The sequence below is a fragment of the Pristis pectinata genome, chromosome 3 (genome assembly GCF_009764475.1).
Source record: "Pristis pectinata isolate sPriPec2 chromosome 3, sPriPec2.1.pri, whole genome shotgun sequence".
In the NCBI taxonomy this organism is placed as follows: Eukaryota; Metazoa; Chordata; class Chondrichthyes; order Rhinopristiformes; family Pristidae; genus Pristis; species Pristis pectinata.
The window spans coordinates 93,607,576-93,630,959 of record NC_067407.1 but is presented as its reverse complement, the minus strand read 5'-3'; the positions used below and the strand labels follow the sequence as shown (position 1 = coordinate 93,630,959).

Below are 23,384 nucleotides of genomic sequence, written 5' to 3'. Positions count from 1 at the left end.
ATGCAGTAACACTGAAAAACCTTGGCAGCTTTCTTAGTCAGTGATTCACCAGAAGACAATGCTTTTTCTGACAAATTTCACAGGTATTATGACAGGTTCTGGTTTGCCCATATGATTTGATTAGGTTGCCTGAGGCTCCTTCACCACGGAGGCCTAACTAACCAGTTTCACCCAGCCGATTACCTCTCCCAACGTAGCCAAGGTTAGTGAGTGACATTGACACATTTCAGAAATGGTGCAGCTGGCAAAGTCTAGTCCATAGCACAGGAGATGAGAAAAATTGATTCTGAGGCACTTGAGACCAGAGCAAATAGTAAATAAAAATGTAGATCCCAAAGCCTAAAGGATAGGGCTAAACTGAATTAACAACAACTGATATCACTGCCAACAGGATGCTTGCATGGCCTCCATTGGTTTTCTTGTCTTCTGACTCCCTCCTGTGAGCATTTACTTCTTACTGGGGCAAGGTTCAATGGATGCAGGTTTCCTTCTCTGGGCTCTTTTTTCAACCTTAAATGGGGGAAGTCACTTGGTTATTTAACTGCCAGAATGGTCACTGGCCCTTAGCCAAAGTAAATGACTCTTCTGATGAAGGATCTTCGACCTGTAACATTAATTCTTCACATATGCTGCCTGACCTGATGAATGTTTCCAGCATTTTCTATTTTTATTTCACATTTCTAGCATCTGCAGTACTTTAATTTTCACACACTAAAGGCACACCTGATAGTGATCAGGACAAGCCTCTGATTCATTTCTGCTCACCAAAAAGACAAACGTTCATTGTCTGTCCATAATTGATCTGTGAACAGAGTTTCTAGATTTCAGTAAGCAATCACATTGGGGGTCTGGAGTCACATATGGCCAGATTAGGAAAGGTGAGGGAGTTCCTTCCCAAGGACATTTGTGATAGGCATTTATAACAACTCAGTATTTTCAGGAACACCATTAAATAGCCTTTTAATTCCAGATCTATTAAAAATATGGGCATGCTTTATTGTGAGTCCATGGTCTAACGAGCTATTTAAGAGAACCAATTGACCATCTCACGTCAACTATTCCAGAATTTGAAAAAGGGTGAAGATGACTATATCCAACATTTTAGTTTTGATGAAAAGAGCTATCTTAACACAAGTTATTTCTACTTATCATGAATATGTGGCTTGACCGCTTACAGCTAAATCCTCTGGAGCAAGTAACACCTTTTTGATGGGAAACTCTAATCTACCAAGAACTAGTGGTAAGTTTTGTAATGATGAGGGATGCACAACAGAATGATCTGTGGAAATCACATGTGCAGTTTCCAAGCTCAATATATTAGTAAGATAATCAAGACTTGTTATATTATTCCTATAAGGAAATTCAGGGAGAAACCTTGAAAAAAACATGAATGAACTAGGAGTCAAGGGAACAAAATGTTTGCTCAGGATGGATGAGCTAGATGGGGAAAATGGCATTTGTCATCAATATTTTCTTGTGATCTTGTGAATAAAGCCATTGGAATTCCTTTGGGTAAAATAAGCTATGACTATCTATATTTCAAAGACAAGGTATCTTACTGCACAGTATTCAGTAAGCTTAAGAGAATGCAATTGGATTTATTTTTTAAAAGCAGCAGCACACTTATCCTCATTAACAATGGTTGCATTACAAAATTGCATTTAAAACAAAATATTGTACCAAATGCTCAGCTTGGTAGAAAATTCACTTCAAACATTAATTTTCAACTTTATAATTTAATAATTGATGGTTCTCTTAGATCTTCTCCTTCCGCTTTAGTTACCTGGATGTTGATCATTCCAAATATATATCTTTGCAACAGATAATTCCTTCCCTTTGTTTCTTTGTTATATTCTTACTTTCAATATTATTGTTGCTAATAAAAGGAAAAATGCATTCCAAGCCAGGGTGATTACAAATCCATTCCACACGGGCCAATGGGTGAATCCCCAGCCTACAATATCAAAGAACAGGTTGGAATGAGTAAAATATTATTACAACCTGCAAACTTTATTCACTGAACATCTTAATCATTCTAATCAAACTTCATGGATCAACTTGAGGAGGGAGTTTATCTCTTTTGACTAAACCCCAAGTACCTTTCCAAGAACTACGATTTATTATTCCTGTGAAAATAATGCACCAGTGAGTGATATATACTTGCAGTGGTATTGGTTTATTATTGCCACTTGGACCGAGGTACAGTGAAAAGCTTGTCTTACAAACCGATCGTACAGGTCAATTCATTACACAGTGCAGTTACATTGAGTTAGTACAAAGTGCATTGCTGTAGTACAGGTAAAAACAGTAACAGTACAGAGTAAAGTGTCACAGCTACAGAGAAAGTGCAGTGCAATAAGGTGCAAGGTCACAACAAGGTAGATCGTGAGGTCAGAGTCCATCTCATTGTATAAGGGAACCATTCAATAGTCTTATTGCAGTGGGGTAGAAGCTGTCCTTAAGTTTGGTGGTACGTGCCCTCATGCACCTGTATCTTCTACCCGATGGAAGAGGAGAGAAGAGAGAATGTCCCAGGTGGGTGGGGTCTTTGATTATGCTGGCTGCTTCACCAAGACAACGAGAGGTAAAGACAGAGTCCAAGAAGGGGAGGCTGGTGTCAGTGAGGTGCTGGGCTGTGTCCACAACTCTCTGCAGTTTCTTGCGGTCCTGGGCAGAGCAGTTGCCGTACCAAGCCGTGATACATCCAGATAGGATGCTTTCTATGGTGCATCGGTAAAAGTTGGTGACAAACCAAATTTCTTTAGCCTCCTGAGGAAGTAGAGGCGCTGGTGAGCTTTCTTGGCCGCGGCATCTACGTGATTTGACCAGGACAGGCTGTTGGTGATGTTCACTCCCAGGAACTTGAAGCTCTCAACCCTCTCGACCTCAGCACCATTGATGTAGACAGGTGCATGTACACCACCGGTAAAAAGTGTTGAGGATTTTGTAAATCTTGTGTGTTGTTCTCAACTGCTTAAAGTCTTAATGTTATTTGGAAGCCCTCATATATATTATTGATCAAGCACACATCTACCATGTATCAGAGGGAAATAACAGTTGTAGGTGTTATGTTGTTGTGCACACAAAACAATATTAGGGAATCATCTGTGATTATGATCTTTTTACTGATGGATTCTATAGTGGGTGCATTGCAATCTGTCACTAATTCACCAACATGAAAAGCATTCAGCTGTTATGACAAAAGCATCAGGTTAGACAAAATTAAAGTCAGCAATTCAAACAACATTACTTTTGCAAAGGGATGTTCAGTTTTAAAAAGCAGCAAATAACCAGTGCAGGTGTTTGAATTGGAAACTGTGGTTTAGAGGGGAAGCAAGCAAATAAGTTCTTGCATTTGATTCATATTTACGGCATTTAATAAATGACAGAAATATGTAGAAAACTCTCACTAAAGAACATGGAAAATTAAATCAACTAGCTGGAGGCAGTGAAGATCTTTGGAAGAAATGTCCCCTGAATGGTTTCTTCTTTTCCACTTTTTGCTTGAAATATATATTCCAGGTTTTCAAGCTTAAAAATAATTCCGCACCAAATGTATGCTACCGTTTTAAACTTGGTTCTGATTCACATCTCTTACTGTTGATATAGAAAAATTAATTTTTTTTATATGGGAGATATTGAACTGAAGTAAAGACATCTTCATAGAGAGCAATTTGGTTTCAAGGCCGTGGAATACCCATCACAATAAGCTCCTGGTCTCAGTTAGCCCATTTTGGGGAAGTGAGATGATTAGGCAGGTCAGGATTGGGAAGAATTAACCCTGACTGGTCAACAAAGGAAAGTTAACCCTAACTGGTCAGCGAGGGACAGTTAACCCTGAGTGGTCAGCGAGGGAAAGTTAACTACGACTGGTCCTTGAGGGAGAGTCAAACCAGAATGGTTAGAGAAGGACAGTTTATCCTGGCCTGTCTGATATGGAGTGTTAACTCTGAATAGTCAAAGAGGGAAAGTTAACCAGCGAGAGTTAACTACAACTAAGTAGCCAGGGTTAACTTTCCCTCTCTCACTTACCAAAATCCAACACTCCATTGTTGATTGTTTAAAGTTTTATCTGAAAGATGGCACATTGATAGTGTAACACTTCCTAATATCCACCACAGACGATACTTGGATGATGTGAAAGTTCTTTGAAGGAACTATCCAATTAGTCCCACTCCTTTACTCCCTTCATTGCTCTGTAAAATTTCTCCTTCATTCATTTACCCTGTACAGAGATATGGTTGAACTTATTTCTATCCATCTTTCATGCTGTGTGTTCCAGATGACATCATATCATGGATTCATAGAATGGTTACACCACAGAAGGAGGCTATTCAGCCCATTGTGTTTGCGCCAGCTCTCTACCAGACCAACTCGCTAGGTCTATCTGCAGCCTCTTCTGCATGGATTTGCAAATTTTTCCTCACCACATGTTTGGCCGATTCCCTCTTAAAAGCCACAATAGAACTTGCCTCCATCATATCTGCAGACAGTGCATTCCAGACTCCAGCCACACACTGTATAAAAAGCTTTTCCTCCACTCTTAATTCTCTTCCCCTTTAGTTTATACCTGTCACCTCAAGTCTTCAACCTTTCCACCAATGATGTCAACCACCCACTGTCCACTCTGTCCAGACCCCTTATCGTTTTATATACTTCTATCAAATCTCTCCTGAGCCTAATCTTCCCCAAAGAAACAATACCAGCCTCTCTATTCTATCCTTGCAATGGTGGTGCTTCATCCTTGGAACTATTCCCTTATCCTCTGGATCCTCTCCATGTCTTTCTATAATGAGCAGACAGAATACAACAATGATATTCCAGTTGAGGCCAGACCAGTGAGTTATAAAGATTCAGCATGATTGCTCGCTTTTATATTCTCTGCCTATATTAATAAAGCACAGAATTTTGTAAGCCCTATTTCCAAAGCCTTGTTGCTTTCTCAGCATGCCGTATCACGTTCAATGACTTGTGCACACATATCTCCAGGTCCTTCTTGTCATGCACACCTTTTATTTTTGTGTCTTTTATTCTATATTTCCATTCCTTATTCTTCTACTAAAATGTAGTATGTTTTCTCCACATTAAACTTCACCTGCTATGCATCTGCCCATACTTCCAGTCTGTTTATATCCTGCTGCATTTTATCAGTATTATCAGTATTTTGTTTGTAATTCACAATACTTTCTAGTTTTATATTATTGGCAAATTTAGAAATTGTGGCTCCCCCCCCCCCCTCCATTCTAGGTAGTGTCACGAACCAGCAACAAAAGAAACACACTGAGCATGATTCAGTGTTAAAAACTATTTTATTGATCACTACTTATGATAATACGTAAAATAGAAGTAAAAATGTTAGTATGTTAGAATTCAAAAATGTTAAACCTTGAACGTTAACCCCAAAACTAAACTCTTTGTGTGTGTGTGTGGCAAAGTCCAAAACTCCCAGTTCTGGAATGGTTCTTAAAGTTCAGTTCCGCAAGCCATAAGGTGAAACATGAGCAAGGGCTTCTTCAACAACCACCGTTGTCAGAAGATAAGACGTAGATGTAGAAAAACAGAGAGAGTAAATACGAAATCCAAATGTTCCATGATGGAACCCAAGCGACACTTCAGTGTTTACTCGGTAGTGACTTCCTCATCCCGAAAAGCATCTGAATCGTGGTCGTCCACACACAAATACCTGTTTCCTTCTACAGGTCAGCAACAAAGTGAACTCCACCGGATTACTTCCAACTTCCATACATGGATTTCAGTGGCAAACACAGTTATTGTTTCTCATCCATCAATAGAGAAAACTAGCAGGCTGGTGTCTCTCTCTCTCTCTCTCTCTCTCCTTCTTCTTCTGACTTCTTCAACAACGTCATTACGTCCTTTATCTTCTATTGACGTAAGCACGCCCTACACACACATACACACACACACACTCTCTATCTTAAAGGGACTTTCACTGAGTCCGTAACAGTAGTTAATTATACATCCCCAAAAAAAGCAATAGTCCTAACACTAATCCTGGGAAATGCCAGAATTCATCTTCCTCCAGTCCAAGAAATAACCATTCACTATGATACTTAACCAACTTCATATACACGCTGTCAATTTCCTTTCTATGCCCACATGTTTCAACTTTGCTTATCAAAAGTCTTCTGGAAGTCCATGTGCACCACATCGACTGCATTACTTTCATCAACCATGTTACCTTATCAATATATTCCCTCAGATTGGTTAAACACTATTTGCCCTTAACAGATCCATGTTGACTGACTTTAATTAATCCATTTTGTTCCAGATGACCATTAATCCTACCCCAGATCAGTGCTTCTAAAAGCTTTTCCACTACCAAAGTTAAACTAACTGACCTGCAGCTGCTGTGTTTATTGTTATTCTCTTTTGAGAATGCCACTCTATAGTCCTTTGGCACCACAACCTTCCCCACTGTAAGATTACGGTCAGGGCCCTCTGAGATTTCCTCCTGTCCTTCCTTCAAAATTTGGTTGTGCTGACTTACCTACTTACAACCAGTTTTTCTGATACCTCTGTGCTATCCAATGTTAATGTATCTGGTGTCTCAATACTCTCCTCCTTCACAATTACTTCAAAAGCAACCTTTTCCCTGAAGGCAGATGCAAAGTATTTATTTGGTATATTACCAATACTCTCAGCATGCATGTGGAAGTTCCTGATTTAGTCCGTACATTTCCCATTCCCCTGTGTACCACCCTCCTACAATTTACATGCTAACAACATCCTTTTGAATTCCAATTTATCTTTTCTCATATGCTCTCTTAGCCTCTCTTATTTTAGTTTTCACTTCCCCTCTGATTTTCTTGGTGATCAACATAGTTCTCACTGGTATTTACAATGACAGATAAGAGTTAGAGTTCATTCTAACTGGTTAGGGAAGGAGAATTAAGTCTGGACATTCAGTGAAGGAGAATTAACCACTGTCTGTCTGGGGAGGAGAGATAACTGTTGCTGATTAGGGAGATTGTGCTAACCTTGGAAGATATTGTACAGTTCAACCGATTACATATGGAAACAGATAATTCCCTGTTCTCTGCCCAGGTTAATGGGTGGTGTATAGGTTTAATATGTGACGTAATAGCAGATGTGTATTGAACTCTACTTCTGAAATTGGATTATACTGAAGTCAATCAATTAGAGTTTCGGAAGTAGATTTCAGTGGCCATATGTTGTTAAATCATGCATTTAATGCAAGAGTTGAGGACTAATTTCTATCCCAAACACTTCTTCATAGTCATTGAAATGATGTAAGCTGGAGCATACAGATTAAAGGAGATGGAAGTTAATTTATAAGTATGCATAAAATATATTTGTATTTTGTATAATCACATGGCAAAACAGAACATTCTTAATGATGAAAATTAGTTTTCAGATGTATAAATTCATTCTCAAACAAATAAATGAACAGAAGCAGTAAATTCTGAAATAAAACATTTCCTTACCTCGGTAAAGTATACCTCGAAGAGCTTCTGATGCATACGTTTGTGGTAAAGTTAAACTAATGCATTTTAGTGGATATGGAATGCTTTCAATTGGCCAAATGACCCCTGCAAACAAGAAGAAGGAAAGAAGGTTGGGATTCAATCAGTTTCTAAAGTTCAGCTGCTGTTTGGGTGAGAGGGGAAAGATAAAATGAAGAACCTTTCTTTTTGTTATGTAGCTCGTTGTTATCTGGACTGTCCGGCTGGATATACAAGTATGTCTAAAGGGAAAAAATCTACAGGCTGTGGAGAAAGAGCAGGGCAGTGGGCTTGATTTGATGGATACATCAAATAATCAGATAACATTAGAAAGGATACTAAGATTGCAGATAACATTAGAAAGGATACTAAGAGTTTTTTTAAATATATAAGGAGTAAAAGAGAGACACGGGTTGATATAGGACCAATCGATAACGGTGTGGGAGAGATTATAATGGATGATAAAGAGATGGCAGAGGAACTAAATGAGTATTTTGCATCGGTCTTCACTGTGGAGGACATCAGCAATATACCGGTTAGTCAGGGGTCTCAAGGGATGGAACTGAGTTCAGTTAAGATTACTAGAGAGAAGGTGCTAGGAAAACTAAATGGACTAAAGACTGACAAGTCTCCCGGACCGGATGAGGTGCATCCCCGGGTTCTGAAGGAGGTGGCATTTGAGATAGCGGAGGCATTGGTGATAATTTTCCAGGAATCGATAGACTTCGGCATGGTTCCGGAGGACTGGAGGGTCGCAAATGTAGTTCCGCTGTATAAGAAAGGTGGGAGGCAGCATAAAGGAAATTACAGACCTATTAGTCTGACGTCGGTGGTGGGAAAGTTATTAGAATCGATCCTTAAGGATGACGTTATGGAATACCTAGAGGTGCAAGGCAAGATAGGTCCAAGCCAACATGGTTTCATGAAGGGAAGATCCTGCCTGACCAACCTATTGGAGTTTTTTGAAGAAATCTCAGGTAGGGTGGAAAAGGGAGAGGTTAAGGGATAAGAGGATAAGGGATAAGGGAGATAAGGGAGAGGTGGATAAGGGAGATGTTGTGTACTTAGACTTTCAAAAGGCCTTCGACAAGGTGCCGCACAAGAGACTGATTAATAAGATGAGAGAGGTCATGGAATTACAGATAGGATAACAGAATGGGTGGAGCATTGGCTGGTAGGCAGAAAGCAAAGGGTGGGAATGAAAGGATCCTGTTCTGGTTGGCTACCGGTTACTAGTGGTGTTCAGCAGGGGTCGGTGTTGGGGCCGCTTCTTTTTCCTTTGTACATTAACGATTTGGATGATGGAGTAAATGGTTTTGTGGCTAAGTTTGCAGATGACACCAAGATAGGTGGAGGAGTAGAGAGTATTGAGGAGACAGGTAGGTTGCAAAGAGACCTAGATAGTTTAGGAAATGGCAGATGAGATTTAATGTTGAGAAATGTGCAGTTGTACACTTTGGAAATGGAAATAAATGGGCAGATTATCTAGAAGGGGAGAAAATTCAAAGTACAGAAGTACAAAGGGACTTGGGGGTACTCGTGCATGACACCCTAAAGGTTAACCACCAGGTCAGATCGGTGGTAAAGAAAGTGAATGCTATGTTGGCATTCATTTCCAGAGGTATAGTGTATAAAAGTAGGGAAGTGTTGATGAGGCTCTACGGGGCACTAGTGAGGCCTCATTTGGAATACTGTGTACAGTTTTGGGCCCCATATCTTAGGAAGGATGTGCTGATGTTGGAGAGGGTTCAGAGGAGATTTACGAGGATGATTCCAGGAATGAAAGGGCTTACATATGATGAGCGTTTGTCAGCTCTTGGACTGTACTCACTGGAGTACAGAAGAATGAGAGGGGACCTCATAGAAACATTTAAAATGTTGTAAGGACTGGACAGAGTAGACGTGGCCAAGCTGTTTTCCTTGGTGGGTGAGTCCAGGACCAGAGTCCAGGACCAGAATTAGAGGGTACCGGTTTAAAACAAAGATGAGGAGAAATTTCTTTAGCCAGAGGGTAGTGAATTTATGGAATTCCTTGCCACGTACAGCAGTGGAGGCTAGATCACTGGAGGCGTTTAAGGAGGAGATAGATAGATATCTAATTAGTCAAGGTATCAAGAGATATGGGGATAAAGCTGGAAATTGGGGTTAGAATAGTTTTTTTTCCATAGCCCCCCCCCCCACCATTTCTCATTCTTTTTCTTTTTTTTCCCTTTTCTTTGGAGCAGACTCAATGGGCTGAATGGCCTACTTCTGCTCCCTTGTCTTGTCATCTTGTAATCTGTACAGGCACAGTGGGCTGAAGGGCCTCTTTCTGAGCTGTATTTTTCTCAGTGTTGGTTTTATTGAAAAGGATGTATATCATTAGTTACATGGGGAGTAACATGAAACAATTGTATGCTATTATTTCTACAACATTGCTGCAGTGGTACTTCTGGCATAATATATCGGCTGATAACTACTTGGTATACCAGTATCATGGTTTGATTTTTCTTGTATACTCGAATATAGGCACAGTAAAAAGCATTCGACTGTCAGTCACTATAATGACAGGAGACAATATTGCACAAATTTCTGGTTGAACAAAATTCAAATAACAAAAAACTTTCCTCCTTTTTTTCCTCATCATGGTAAAAATATAAAGTTATTTACTCCATTGCATTCTATGATCTCTCACCTGAATTACAGCTAAAGAACAGCTCAGTACGGAGAGGCAACAGAGGAGCAATTCCAAATATCTGGATCAAGATTAGTGGTAGTAACAGAACCTAGAGATACTGGTCCCTCCAATCCTTCTTGTTCCTTGCATGGATTTGACCTGTGACTTCTGCACAACAACAGTGGGAAACTGAGGCTGACCTTCTGCTGTATTTGGGACCTGCAACTATGCAACCTGACTTGAGGATTTCGACCTACTGCCAGGCCTGCGTCAATGCAAAATGGATCTGAGAGTTAACCTAGCTTTGCTAATGCTTTTAGGACACAATAATCAGCGTAAAAATCCAGGTTCTGGATCTTTCCTCTGCACATCTTCCCTTGTTCTTCACCTTTGCTGCCTTCCTCTCCCAAATCTCCGACTCACATGCTGCTCCACTGGTCTGATGTTCTCTCAGCAGTTACAATCATTGGAAGTGAATAGCACAGGCTTCATTGACTGCTGTAGTGTTGATTTGATAGGATCTACCATTTTTATTAAATGAGCAAAATGATCCTGCTCTCTTCAGAGTTTTTAAGTAACCCTTAACTATTTTGCAGGTCTACTTCCACAGATATTGGTAGCAGTTAGCGTAACGCTATTACATCGCCAGCGATCCAGGTTCAATTCCAGCCACTGTCTGTAAGGAGTTTGTACGTTCTCCCCGTGTCTGCGTGGGTTTCCTCTGGGTGCTCTGGTTCCCTCCCACATTCTAAAAACGTACGGGTTAGGAAGTTGTGGGCATGCTAATGTTGGCGCCAGAAGCATGGCGACACTTGTGGGCTGCCCCCAGAACACTCTACGAAAAAGATGTATTTCACTGTGTGTTTCAATGTACATGTGACTAATAAAGAAATCGTATCTATCTATTGGCATGCATGGTGGTTCCTACCAACAATCTTCAGCCTCAGAACTAAAATCCTGCCGGTTCTGCTGTATATCACCTGGCATTGTTCTAATCAAAGGCAATGTTAGAATAACATGAGCAGAGCTTGTCAGCCACTCCCATGTGTCGTAGGTTTTTTCATTATTTACTTTCACAAATACTTGCGCACATAGAAGTACTGTGTTGTAAGCAAATGATTTAACGATGTGTTGCAGGCTATGACTAACTTCCCTTCTCTTCAGCTACTTCAACATTTAAACAGCGTCCACCCATTGTGTTGTGGTAAGAATACACTCCAATATTAGCAACAAGTTCACAGTGTTGTTGATGTCACCTAATACAAACAACACAATTACCGTACACCAGCTGGGCAAACAGTGACTGCGTTAGAGGTAGCTGTCCTGGGGACATGTTTCCTGGTTTTAAAGGTTCTCATATTCCATTTCACTTCAACTTCTCAGCACTAGTGACAAATTTTATGGCAATTTCTGGAATATTGGTATTTAAACAGCTTTGATTTTAAAAAATTACTTATTGTCCTTGGCTTCAACACATGGTCTACCTGACCCTCTCTTTAAAGTGTCAACCTCAGCTAATTGTCAGCCCTCTTGTTAATGATATGAAAGGTCTGTCTTCAAGTCACACTCTAGGGACTTGTACATATAATCTAGGTTGACTTTTCAGAGCTGCATTGAGAGAAACTTGCATTGGCATAGGTGCTGACTTTCAAATGAGATGTTAAACAGCAGTCCTATCAGGTGGATATAAAGGACTACTTGCACTATTTTGAATAAGGGCAGGGGAGTGCTTCCCAGTGGAGACACAAGAGAAAGCAGATGCTGGGAACAAGGGCCCCTCGTCCTTACTGAGATCCAGCTGAAGAAGAATTGATTGGCAGATGGAGTCAGGCGTGAGAGGGAAGGGTGAAGATTGTGATGGAGGCTGGAAGATTGCGCTGTACTGCTGCTGCAAAATAACAAATTTCACACCATGTGTCAGGGATAATAAATCTGATTCTGATGGTGATAGGTAGAGGCATCAAAGGGCTGCAGATTATGGAATCTGATAAGAAAGGAACGTGAAGAGAAATTAATTAAGGGACGGAGGGATGGTGGACAGATGAAAACAGTGGGAGGAACACGTGGGTGATGGCCAAATGGAGTAGGTAGGGAGGGGAAAAAATTGGGAGATGGAGCAGGGGTTGGGTGGCTTGGAAAAAAGGGTGCGTATGAGGGGACGTGGATAGATCAGAAGGAAAGAGAAAGGGACAGAGGTGGAGGGGGCGGGTATCTGAAATTGGAGAATTCAATGTTCATGCTGTCGGGTGTAGACTACCCAGGCAGAATAAGAGATGCTGTTCTTCTAGTTTGTGTTTGGCCTCACCATGGCAGTGAAGGAGGCAGAGGACAGACAGGTCGGTGTGGTAATGGGATGGGAATTAAAATGGCTTGGAACTTCCCAGTGGCTTAGCCAATGTGTATCCCTCAACCAATATTGTTAAAACCAATGACCTGACGATTCATTTCACTGTTGTTTGCGGAAGCTTACTACATGCAAATGGGCTGCTACATTACCTACATCATAACACCACTCCAAAGCTCAAAAGAGCTCAAAATTTGGACATTGCCAGCTCACGAAAGGTGCTTCGGAAATGCAGCTTTGGATTGTACAGGAGCATATTTATCCATCAATTCACTAAGGTCTCACATCTTCTGCATTCTCTCTCAGATGCAACACACCATGAAACTTAAACAATTTGTGCTACCTCACAAACTGTAATCTTAATTGTGTAACCAGATTGCCACATCTCATAACTTGGAGCTGATGTTAATAATGAACATCTCATTGGCATCTACTTTCATTATATTTTCAAAATGTTCAATACAAACAAGATCAACTCAAGGCTACCATTCTCCAATAAGAACATCTGCTGCCACTATGCTTAATCCTCAGTGTCACGACATGCAGAGAATGCACACTTCAGAATGAAATAACAGAACTTTTACCTGGACAGATTTTCAAAACCAGGTCTGGTCAATATTAAAAAATGTATTGATTTTGTTCCTTGAATGTCAAAAAATTATCTAACCAAACAAAAAGTTACATCTGTGTGTAAATAAATTAGCTATTTCATACCAAAAATTTGCTTGGTATGACAACGTGATATCACTGAGCTACCACTTAACTGGGGCATTTTAACATCTGCTTGAAAGCTGAAGATGTATCTAGACTCTAGTAACATAATGTGGAAATCACAGGTTATTATTTTAATGGGAGAGAAGACTCAAATGCACTGTTGTTAAATAAAAGCAACAAGTTCCATCTATGATCTATGTGGAATTGTTTTTATGAACACAGTACCAAAAGGCAATGCAGGAACTCCAAGATGTACCTCTGTTAAATTTGGTGTGTTCTCATTCTAGCTATCGGTTAATTAGAACCGCAAAGCAAAAGACTTCCCAGGAAAAGCTAAGACATTGTGTTGCTGAGAAGAGTGGTGAAATTGTTAAGAGTTACACAACAGGAAAGTGAAATAGCAACATATGGAGAGCGCCAGATACAAAACAGGAAATAGTGTAGACTATCAGGAAGAGGCAACTGTCTTACTTTGACAAGGTGACGACAATCTGCATGGACAAGTGAAGGGCACTGAGCCTTGGGGATGACTGTCCTGATGATTTCTGAACTGAATTAAGTTCGGCCATATCTTTATTGAAAGTAGTATTTTGGTGGAAGGAGTGACTTTGAATGAAAGGAACAAGTAACTTGTCACATTCATCGCAGTCTCCTGCATTGCTTGGCTGAACTTTAAGCTTTCAATAAATTATGACATGTCTGCAGTTCTTGAGCTTGTTATAGTTAAATCCTACTTAACCAAAGCATACACTTACCACTAAGTACTATATCAGGATAGAAAATGCCGAGTGCAACCTGGGCTGCTGATTGTTCATCATCAAATGCAGCAGAGATGACAAGGCCCAATGATATTCCAGTGATGCCTTGCAGTAAAATAAGAATTACCAGCAGTGGTAAGGATCCTTCATTGGGAATCTTCAACAACATACACAGAAAAGTAAAAAAATCAAAATGATCAATTGTTAACTTGTGTGTTTCTTTTAAAACAAAGAATCAGTGTTTTTACTTACCCTATTCCTTTTATCATTGTATTTGAAAATTTGGAATAATTGCAAATTGGGATGGCAATTGCAAATTGCCAACTTACATTTCAAGATCAGAGTAGATGTTAGCAAAATATCATCCCAGTCTTGCTAACATCTACCTTGATCTCTGAAATGCAAATTGGAAATTTGCAATTACCATTTGAATACTTAAAATTAGATAATTAAAGTTCATCACACAGAGGTGAGCTTGTTAATCAAAGCATTAGAACTTTAAACTTATACCAAAATATGGAAAGATCAAACATTGTTTGCTGATAATTTAGTAATAAACACTTGTCCCTTGTTTGGTAGCTTTAATGCAGTTAAAAAAAATTAATTTGCAAGTCTGGAGTTGTGAAAATAAGATATTCACAGAAAGTAAATCAGATTAACAGAATGTGTTAATGTATAAAGCTGAATTAAAGTTATGCAACAAAGCTATGAACTTAAGGAACCGTGGATCAGTGAGAGCAGGTTCAGCCCAAATCTCCCACACTTAGACTCTGATCTCAGGTGTCCTGATGTGAGGTGATAATGAGGAAATACCTACATGGAGGGAGGGGAAAGGTCAGTATCTCCATCAGCTAATTCATTCCTGCTCATTTGCTTGTAGTGTGGCAAGAAGACTTATTAACCCCACACTCCTTTAAAGTGCATGTGACTGTATCCTCCAATAAATAATCATCAGTTGGGGGCTCATTTTTAACTGCCTATTCTCAGCATCAGTGAGATTAATATCCAGCCAAGCTGAATATTTTCTTTCTGCTCATTTTGAAAAGCAGAACCTTCAATAATATTCCATGTGAAAAATCTGCAGGAAAGTAAAGGACTGACCTTGAAAACAAGGAATGTAAAGATGAGTAACAATATTATCTGAACAGTCATTGTCACCAGCTGGGAGATGGTATGAGCCAACATTACCTCAAGGGAACGAACACCTACACAAAAAAAATACAGAGAGAATATACACAAATAACTTAAGCACAGAAACAGAATAAATGTTTGTTCCCACAAAATATTAATACAACACAAAATATTACTTGAACTGTTACTTTATAAAACAGGTAATATAGTCAGTTATCCCATCCCGTACTGTATGTTCTCATCATATCCTCAAATACACATATTTTATTTATTCATATTATCTCCTTTAAAAATAACTAAAAGATTGCTTGCATGTACTTTACTGGATTTACTCATGTTCCTCCTTCATTAAAAGAAATGGGCAGGCACAGTAGTGTAGCGGTTAGCGTTACGCTATTACGACGCCAGTGACCCGGATTCAATTCTGGCCGCTGTCTGTAAGGAGTTTGTACGTTCTTTCTGTGTCTGCGTGGGTTTCCTCCGGGTGCTCCAGTTTCCTCCCACACTCCAAAGACGTACAGATTAGGAAGTTGTGGGCATGTTATGTTGGCACCGGAAGCGTTCTATGCAAAGTTGCACTTCACTGTGTGTTTCGATGTACGTGTGACTAATAAAGATCATATCTTATAAAAATTTATCTTATCAAAAGATTCATGATGAACAAACGATTTAGGAGCAGGAGTAGGCCACTGGGCCTCTTGAGCCTGCTTCACCATTCAGTAAGATCAGGGCAGATCTGACTGTTACAATCTCAACTCCAAATTCCCATCTACTATGGCATCATTACTCCATCCAGACTTGTTTTTACTACTTACGTTCTATTCAAAGACTGCTTTCACTGCCCTTTAAGGAAGAGTTCAAAAAAACACATGACGCTCTGAGAGAAAAGGTTCTGCGTCATCTCTGGCTTAAATAAGCCTGATGCAGGTCCTCAACCCAGAATGCTGGCAATTCCTTTCCCACCACAGATGCTGCTCGACCTGCTGAGTTGTTCCAGCAGTTTGTTTTTTTTTTGCTCCAGATTCCAGCATCTGCAGCCTCTTGTGTCTCCATTATTTTTAAATATTGACTTCTAGTTCTAGATTCTCAAACAAGAGGAGATATCCATCCACATCCACCCTGTCAAGACCATGGATAGACAGACAGTACAGGATGGGTTATATGGTCATTTTGTCTGTTTTATGAAGCAAAGTTACAATTTAATTTTCTTCAACATCATGCTGAATTCTTTATAAATTATTTAAATGAGCATGCTATCAATGGATACAACCTTCAAATTTATTTCAACAGAGTTTAGCATTAAGCTTTGTAACATAATAGCTCCACTGTGGAGTTTTTTCATTGCCCACTGGGTGATAGTGGCTTACAGCTGTATTGTTGAGATGGACGTTAACATTAACCACTTAAAGTACAGTTCACCTACGCATGTTGGCTATTCCAGCAAAGAATGGATTAAGTGCTTCTGGAGAATAATCAGATTAATTCCACTTTGTGTATTGAATCCCAATCTTAACTGAATAATTTTAGCTGATAATACTGTAACTACATTCATGATTGCAAATTAACCTAACAAAGAACAATCCAATTTACTAAATTACTGAACTAAAACTAGCTGAAGCACTGGTAATGGTGCCAGCAGAACTGCCTAAATCAGCATACGCAGGGGAGAAGGAAACCTTTGTTTTTTTAGCTTACAACATAACATTGGGATTTAATTCTACTTCTATTAAAAATTTATTGGTCCTTTTGCAAATGACCCAGACTCCTGCACAGTGTTAACTTGAAGCCACTGATCACAAAATGTCACACTTATTCAATAATTTGTAAGTGGCATAAAAATATAGTGTGGTTGTCTGCTTTACGGGAACCACACATGAAGCAGAGGCAGAGTTGCCCGGAAGATTTCATTGTGGTTATTCTGATAAAAATAATTACATACGTAGATCTTACGGAGATAATTACACTGGGACTTTTACACCAAGTGATCTTCATCTGCTAAGTGATGTAATTAGAAATCAATGTTTGCTCAAGATGTTAATTTGTTATGAAAATGACAATGCACAAACCTGCAACCCAACCTCTGTCCATTAAGCCTTCTCGCCGCTCTATTACAAAAGAAAGTGTTGTCAGCCCAAGGGCTAAGAAGAAAGTGATGCTGAAAATTTAAAATAAGTTCTTCATTATTATGATAATGATGGTGTTTTGAACACATTCTCTACAACACGCAGACATAAATTTTTCAATTTTTCTCTTTTAAGTACTATTCAGAGAAGAAGTAAGCAAAGCAAATCAGAACAGCCCAGATCTAGAGTTTTTGCCAGGTAGTTATACAGCAGAAGTACTCCGGTGACCTTAATAACAAGGTGGTGGGTGGGGAACAAAGAGAAAACAGTTATTGTTTCCACTGATTACTGACTGGTGAGCCAAGCCAAAATGTGAGATGAGACAGCAACGTGCTTTTTGAGAGAATATAATTCCAATGAGGAGGCACTGAGAAATAAAGAGGTTGAAGTACAAAATACTGTTCCTGCAACAAAAAAGGTTAGCAGTGACCCTTAGAGGTTTTCAAGAGGATATTTTGGTAGGGAACATAAGAAATAACTGCATTTGTATGACCAAAGGTCCCTCAAGCCTGCTCCACCATTCACTGCTTCAAGTTCAACTTTATGGCTGATCCCAATTAAACTTCATTCCTCTAGGGTCAATAGATCTGTCTATCTTAGCCTTGAATACACTCATGAATTGAGCATTGCAGCCTCCTGGAGTGAAGATTTCTAAAGATACATTGTGGAAATAGCTCTTCATCTCAATACTGTTTGGCCAACCCCTTATGCTGAGACTATTCCCTCTGGTGAAGAAATTAATAACTAAAGGTGGAGACACAAGAGAATGCAGATGCTGGAATCTGAAGAATCTGAACAAAAAGCTGGAGGAACTCAGCGGGTCAGGCAGTACCTATGGAGGGAAATGGACAGTTGACATTTTGGGTAAAGACCCTTCATCTGGACTGAAAGGGGAGATAGCCAGTATAAAAAGGTGAAGGGACAGGTGGGACAAGAGCTAGCAGGCAATAGGTGGATAGGTGAAGGGGGGGGTGGTGATAGGCAGGTGGGAGAGGGAAGAGTGGGTATAGCACCAGAAGCTAGGAGGTGATAGGTGGAAGTGACAAAGGGCTGAAGATGATGGAATCTGGAGGGAGGTGCGGAGGGCAGATGGGAACAGTGAAGGAGGGGAACGAGTGGGAGGAGTGTGTGGGTGATGGGCAGATGGAGTGCATGGAGAAAGGGGGCTGGGTAGATCAGGAGGAGAGAGAAGGGGAAGCAGTTTACCAGAAGTTGGAGAATTCAACGTTCGTGCCATTGGGTTATAGACTACCCAGGCAGAATATGAGGAGCTGTTACTCTAGTTTGCATTTAGCCTCAGCTTGGCAGTGGAAGAAGCCAAGGACTGACGTGCCGGTGTGGGAATGGGGAGGAGAATTAAAATGGCTGGCAACCGGGAGATCCAGGCAGCCCCGGCTTATGGATCATAGGTGCTCAGCGAAGCGGTCACCCAGTCTGCGTCCAGTCTCGCCGATATAGAGGAGGCCGTATCAGGAGCACTGGATGCAATAACACCAGAGGATATGCAGATAAAACACTGCCTCACTTGGAAGGGTTGTCTAGGGCTCTGGATGGTGGTGAGGGAGGAGATGTCGGGACAAAGGTCATGGATAACAATCATTGGTAACATATTTAGAGGGACGAATTGTTGGGAGCTGGAGTGCTCTACCCAAGGAAGTGGTGGAAGCTGACTTCATAAATAATTGTAAAAAGCAGGTTGTTGAGGATGAGAAACCAACAGGGTTGTGGGCAAAAATCAAGGCTGAAGGATAAAGAGCTGGTACAGGCACAGTAAACCAAAAGATCTCCTTCTGTCTCCAAGTTTCTCTCATTCCTTGGAAATGGAACTTGTGATTCAGATGCAAGCTTTTCCTCACAGATAGGAGATTGTTACCCATCCATTTCAACAGTCAAGTTATGACAGGCCAGTGGCTGGTGCAACAGCTCAGTTTGAATAGTGGACACTGTGGGAACTACAACCATCTTCCCAATGGAAATTCAGAACTAAATTTGTAAAAAAAAATTGATGTTATGAATCAGCTTCTGTGGTTCAGAAGATAATCTGACAATAACAATTTTCATGCAAATTTCCTAAAATTAGGAATGGAACAAATAATTAACTTTCTGACTATTATAACAACAACTCGTTTAATGTAGCATCTTCAATATAGCAAAACTTTTCTGGTATTTCACAGGAGTGTTATCAAAGTTTGACCAAGTCACATATGAGGATAAATAAGGGAAATGCCCAAAATTTTGATTTTGAGCATCTTAAAGGAGGAGAAGGAAGTTGAGAAGTCAAGTATTGGGGAAAAATTCCAGGGCTTAGACAGCTGAAAAGAATGATTAAAGAAATGAGAATCAGAAGAGCAAGGAGCTCAGGGGTTTGTAGAAGGACACGAACATTGGGATGGGGATGATGTGAGTGTATGTGAATACAACAAGGATTTTAGAATCACAGTGTTCTGTTTTGGGAGCAAGGTAACTGCTCTGAGCCAGTGGCTGACAGTAGTGGGATGCCTAAACATGATTGCCACCAAACTTGATCCTGTAACAGAGAAACAAAGACTGCAGATGCTGGAATCTAGATGCTGGAGGAACTCAGCAGGCCAGGCAGCATCCGTGGAAAAAAGCAGGCGGTCAATGTTTCAGGTCAGGACCCTTCTTCAGGACTGAAGATAGGAAACGGGGAAGCCCAATATATAGGAGGGAAAAGCAGAGCAGTGATAGATGGACAAAAGAGGGGAGGCGCGGTGGGCACAGCGTGGTGATAGGTAGGTGCGGGTAAGAGATAGTGATAGGCAGGTACAAGGGAGGAGGGGAGAGCAGATACACCAGGGGATGGGTCAAAGGTAAGGAGGAAAAAAGGGGGGTAGAAAAAAGAGAGATAGGCTCGGAAAGGGAAGGAAAGAAGAGGCATGGTTGGGAGTGGGTGTGGGGACTACAAAGTGGGAGAATTCAGTGTTCATCCTGCCTCTTCTCTTTTGTCCACCCATCACTGCTCTGCTTTTCCCTCCTGTATATTGGGCTTCCCCTTTTCTTATCTTCAGTCCTGAAGAAGGTTCCTGACCCGAAACATTGACCGCCTGCTTTTCTCCATGGATGCTGTCTGGCCTGCTGAGTTTCTCCAGCATCAGTGTGTTTTTGATCCTGGAACAGCAGTAGATTTATGGCATTTACTAATCCATCATTCCTCTAATATGTGTGCTAGTACACTGCATGCCTGTAAACTGGTTGGAACTTCTGAAAGTTTATTTTACTTTGGGTGTTTCCTATTTTTTTTTGGAGTTTGCTGAGGCAGCTTAGGCAGCAAGAATAGGGACTTGGAACTATGGGAGTGGTTGGAGTGTTGACATCTGCAGTTTTGGTTTGTGGTTTCTGTTTGCTGCCTTATAAAATAGTCAGCTTAGAAGTGGCAGAATGAAATCGAATACCCAATTTATCTGAAAGCAACATACTGCAGGTGAGACTGTGGGAACAGTCAACTGTAATTGGCTACATATCACTTCTATGAACTTTTCATGAATTTTAGATTTAGTATTTTTTCTCTTCAAGTAATTGAACTAGAATGTCAATTGTCTGATGAACTCCCCTTAAAGCACTTTTCTAATGTTGCCAATCAAAAAAAAACTTAATTTTTAAAAAAATGTCATGGTTGTGCAACTAGTGGATCTGTTATCTTATTTGTTTTTTTTCAATCTTTTTATTAGTTTTCAAATTAATACAGATTGATATATAGCACCAATATTTATACATGTAATACCAAGAGATCAGGATAACAATCATAGCATATATAATCATAAAGAACAATAAAATATAAAAAAAACTGTAGATCCAACGATCTCTTAGTAAATGAATATTATATAAAAGAAAGGAAAGAAAAAGATTTATTATATAAATTTAAAAAAAAACCCAAATCAATAAAAAAAATTATAAACAATATAAACTAAACAAAAAAAACTTTTCAAAAGAAAAACAAACAACAAAAAAAGGGGGAAAAAAACTGGGCTAAAATTTCTCAGTAGAAACAGAGCAATATTATGTCGTCAAGTCTGTTCCTCCAAGTTGGAAAATTATTGAAAGGGGATCTACATCATGTGAAAATATTGAATAAATGGACTCCAAATATTTTCAAATTTAAGCGAAGGATCAACAGTACCACTCCTAATTTTTTCCAAGTTTAAACATGATATAGTTTGAGAAAACCATTGAAAAGTAGTAGGGGGTATTGGATCCTTCCATTTAAGCAAAATGGATCGTTTGGCCATTGACGTAACAAAACAGTCATATGGTTAGCGGAAGGAGATAAATGGCCAGACTCTATCCTTGGTAATCCAAAAATTGCAGTGATAGGGTGAGGTTGTAAATCAATCTTCAATACATTTGAAATAATGTTAAAAATGTCTTTCCAATATTTTTCCAGAAGAGGACAGGACCAAAACATATGTGTCAAAGAAGCCACATTCGATTTACATCTATCATATATAGGATTTATATGGTTATAGAAACGAGCTAGCTTATCTTTGGACATATGGGTCCTGTGGACTACCTTAAACTGTATCAACGAGTGTCTGGCACACATTGAAGATGTACTGACTAAATGAAGAATTTTCTTCCAAGTCTCTACAGGTATAGATGTCTGGAGTTCACTTTCCCATTCATTCCTAATTTTGTCTAATGATTCTAGATGTATTTTCATAATTAAATCATAAATTATCACTATCAAGCCCTTCTGATAAGGATTAAGACCTAAAATTTTTTCTGTAGTTTCAATTTGGTAAGGTGTCAGAAAAGAGGGTATAGTAGTTTTTAAAAAATTTCTAATCTGCAAATATCGAAAAAAGTGTGATCTAGGCAAATTATATTTATTAGACAATTGTTCAAAAGATGAAAAACAGTTATCACTAAATAGATCCCGAAAACATACTATTCCCTTCCTTTTCCATATGGAAAAAGCTGAGTCAGCTCTAGATGGATGGAAGAAAAAATTAGATTGAATGGGACATAACAAATTAAATTTATTCAATGCAAAAAATTTACGAAATTGAAACCATATTCGTATTGTATGTTTAACAATTGGGTTAGTCGTATGTTTACTTAACTTGGTAAGTGCAAAAGGGAGAGAAGCACCTAAAATAGAAACTAATGAAAAGTCAGGAACTGATTGTTGCTCAAGGCATACCCATTTGGGGCATTGAATTACATCAGAATCTTGTATCCAAAAAATTAAATATCTAATATTAATTGCCTAATAATATAATCTAAAGTTAGGCAGGGCCAAACCACCATCCTTTTTTAATTTTTGTAAATATTTCTTACTTAACCTTGGGTTTTTGTTCTGCCAAATATATGAACGAATTTTAGAATCAATTGTGTCAAAAAAAGATTTCGGGACAAAAATTGGAATCGCTTGAAATAAATATAAAAATTTTGGTAAAATATTCATCTTAATCGCATTAATTCGGCCTACCAATGATAAAGACAGTGGAGACCACTTAGTAAATAATTGTTTAACATGGTCAATTAAAGGCAATAGATTAGGTTGAAATAAGTCCCTATGTTTCTTGGTAATTTTAACACCTAAATACATAAAATAGTCAGTTACCAGTGTTATTTGTTATGATCCTGACCTTGGGTGCTGTTTTTGTGGAGTTTGCATTTTTCCCTGTGACTGCATTTGCCTCAAGTACTCCTGTTTTCTCCCACAATTGGTTGGTAGGTTAATTGGCTACTGTAAGTTGCCCCTAGTGTGTAGCTGAGTGGTAGAATATGAGGCGAGTTGATGAGAATGTGGGGAGAATTGATTATTTTATAATCTCAGTCTATATTCATTCACCATATTATACCCAGTTTCCTTTCAGATTTTATTCAATCTTTGAAATTATTCTTTTGCTATTTTGGAGCAATATATTTAATTTGCTGTAAACTGGACTGTATTGATAACTCTGATTTTAAATGTTACCTTAAGATTGCACCAGGAGCAATAAATGTTGTAAAATCTGAATGCTTATGCCCATATATTGGCTTTTCAACCTACAATAAAACAAATAATATCGTAACTATACACAATTCATATCACTTCACAATCTCATATTAAACTCTTGGCAACACATTGTTGGCACTTTATTTTTACTGACACTTTATTTTTATAGACCACAGCAACTGCTTTCCTTCATATTTCATTTACAACAAAGA

At 39.3% G+C, this 23,384-nt stretch overlaps 1 protein-coding gene and 1 long non-coding RNA gene across 2 annotated transcripts in view; one reads left to right on the top strand and one right to left on the bottom strand.

Annotated features, from left to right (window-relative positions):
* Positions 1–23,384, top strand: part of LOC127568478 (uncharacterized) — an 84,885-nt gene that overhangs the window by 8,311 nt on the left and 53,190 nt on the right. The window lies entirely within an intron of this gene.
* The window catches only part of abch1 (ATP-binding cassette, sub-family H, member 1), a 78,814-nt gene continuing 57,254 nt past the window's right edge, over positions 1,825–23,384 (bottom strand). Inside the window, exons 18-23 of the mRNA XM_052012265.1 lie at positions 23,152–23,222; positions 17,154–17,242; positions 15,058–15,161; positions 13,954–14,113; positions 7,467–7,571; positions 1,825–1,954 (exon numbers count right to left, since the gene is read on the bottom strand). Coding sequence (XP_051868225.1) covers positions 1,848–1,954; positions 7,467–7,571; positions 13,954–14,113; positions 15,058–15,161; positions 17,154–17,242; positions 23,152–23,222 — 636 coding nt within the window. The 3' untranslated portion in view covers positions 1,825–1,847. The remainder of the gene's footprint in view (positions 1,955–7,466; positions 7,572–13,953; positions 14,114–15,057; positions 15,162–17,153; positions 17,243–23,151; positions 23,223–23,384) is intronic.